Consider the following 1,447-nt stretch of genomic DNA (forward strand, 5'->3'; position numbering starts at 1 on the left):
GGTGATTGTTTAACCTTTTGAGGAACTGCCAGACTGTCTTGCATGGCAGTTGCTTCATTTTACATTCCCATTAGCAGTGTATGAGGGGTCCAGTTTCTGCACATTCTCAAGGTCAGACCACTTTTCTACAGCCCCGCGTAGATTGGGAGCTGATGCTTGCCTCTGCAGAACTCGTCCCACGGCCTAGCCCCGCGCGCAGGCGCACTGGCGGGAGGCCCCGGGGGGCGGGGCGCGCAGCCGTTAGCGGAGGGGCTGTACTGCGCGCGCGCCCCGGAAACGGAAGCCTTTGCGGCCTGCCCGGCGGCTGATTCGAGGGCTTGTTTGGTCAGAAGCGGCGCCTCAGAGAAGCTGCCCTGGATCCCGCCATGCCGTCTGAGGGTCGCTGCTGGGAGACCTTGCAGGCGCTGCGGAGTTCCGACAAAGGCCGCCTTTGCTACCACCGCGACTGGCTGCTGCGGGGCGAGGTGAGCGGTGGCCCCGGAGGACGTAGGCCCTACCGGCCTCTCGAGACCGGACCCTTCTCTCTAGCCCTTGGCACGTCCTGCTCCCGGGAACCCGTGTAGTCTATAACAACCTGCATTTATTTCTCGACTTCTGTGTACGTCCCTCTGTCCTGGGGTTTCTGCCGTCTCCAGTCTATTTTAGCTTTTCCGGGAGCTCCCCTGACTTCACAGTTGCCCCGCGCTCTGAAGTCTTCATTGCTACCCTCAGCTAGTTAGGCGCCTTCTCCGCTCTGCTGCTGTCAAAGCAATCTTGGCCCCAGGCTCAGTTAACTTACTGCGTGTCTCGTGTGCTGCGAGCTCTAGATTTTGTGGCGAACGGTTGATACGACCTAATCTATTGCTGTAAGTGAAATGACCAAATTTCTAGATTTCATTTGGCAGACCTGGGAAATGAATGGGGGCATGGTCACTGTACCTAGCATTTGCAAAGCTCTGCGCTAGGATTGGAGGGATGTGGAGAGTTAAGGCAGGGCTCCCATTCCCGAGTCGCTGCTCGTTAGCTGCAGATAAGACGTTGTCCTTAGTCCTCAGACTTCTTGGGAAACAATCCTAAAGTATTTCCCTGCCTTTTATGTTGTTGACAGTTTTGAAAAATACAGACCTTACATTTTGTAGGTTGACTGCCAGCATAGGTCTGGTCCTTTCAAACCACCAGACCAAGGTTAAGCATATTTGGCAGGAATACCACAGAAATGATGCCATGGCTTTCTCAGTAAGTCACATGAGGAGGCACACAGATGTCAACCCATCCCAATGCTGGTGATGCTAATCTTGATCACCTGGTTACGTTGTTATCTGCCTGGTCTCTCCATTTTAAAATGCTTTATTTTTCCCTTAGTAATTGTTGGTAAGTACTGTGGAGATGACACTAATATCCTTTTTCTGGGCAAACCTTAATCCTCCATGCTTTTTTTTTTTTTTTTTTTTTTTTTTTTTTTTTTTTT

The 1,447-nt window shown here is 52.0% G+C and overlaps 1 protein-coding gene across 1 annotated transcript in view; it reads left to right on the forward strand.

The window, feature by feature from the left end:
- Positions 1-245: 245 nt before the first annotated feature.
- GLE1 (GLE1 RNA export mediator) overlaps positions 246-1,447 on the forward strand; it is a 34,048-nt gene continuing 32,846 nt past the window's right edge. The window contains exon 1 of the mRNA XM_032257480.1: positions 246-464. Coding sequence (XP_032113371.1) covers positions 366-464 — 99 coding nt within the window. The 5' untranslated portion in view covers positions 246-365. The remainder of the gene's footprint in view (positions 465-1,447) is intronic.

Source organism: Sapajus apella, unplaced genomic scaffold, assembly GCF_009761245.1.
Source record: "Sapajus apella isolate SASKATOON/1434 unplaced genomic scaffold, GSC_monkey_1.0 scaffold97, whole genome shotgun sequence".
Lineage (NCBI taxonomy): Eukaryota > Metazoa > Chordata > Mammalia > Primates > Cebidae > Sapajus > Sapajus apella.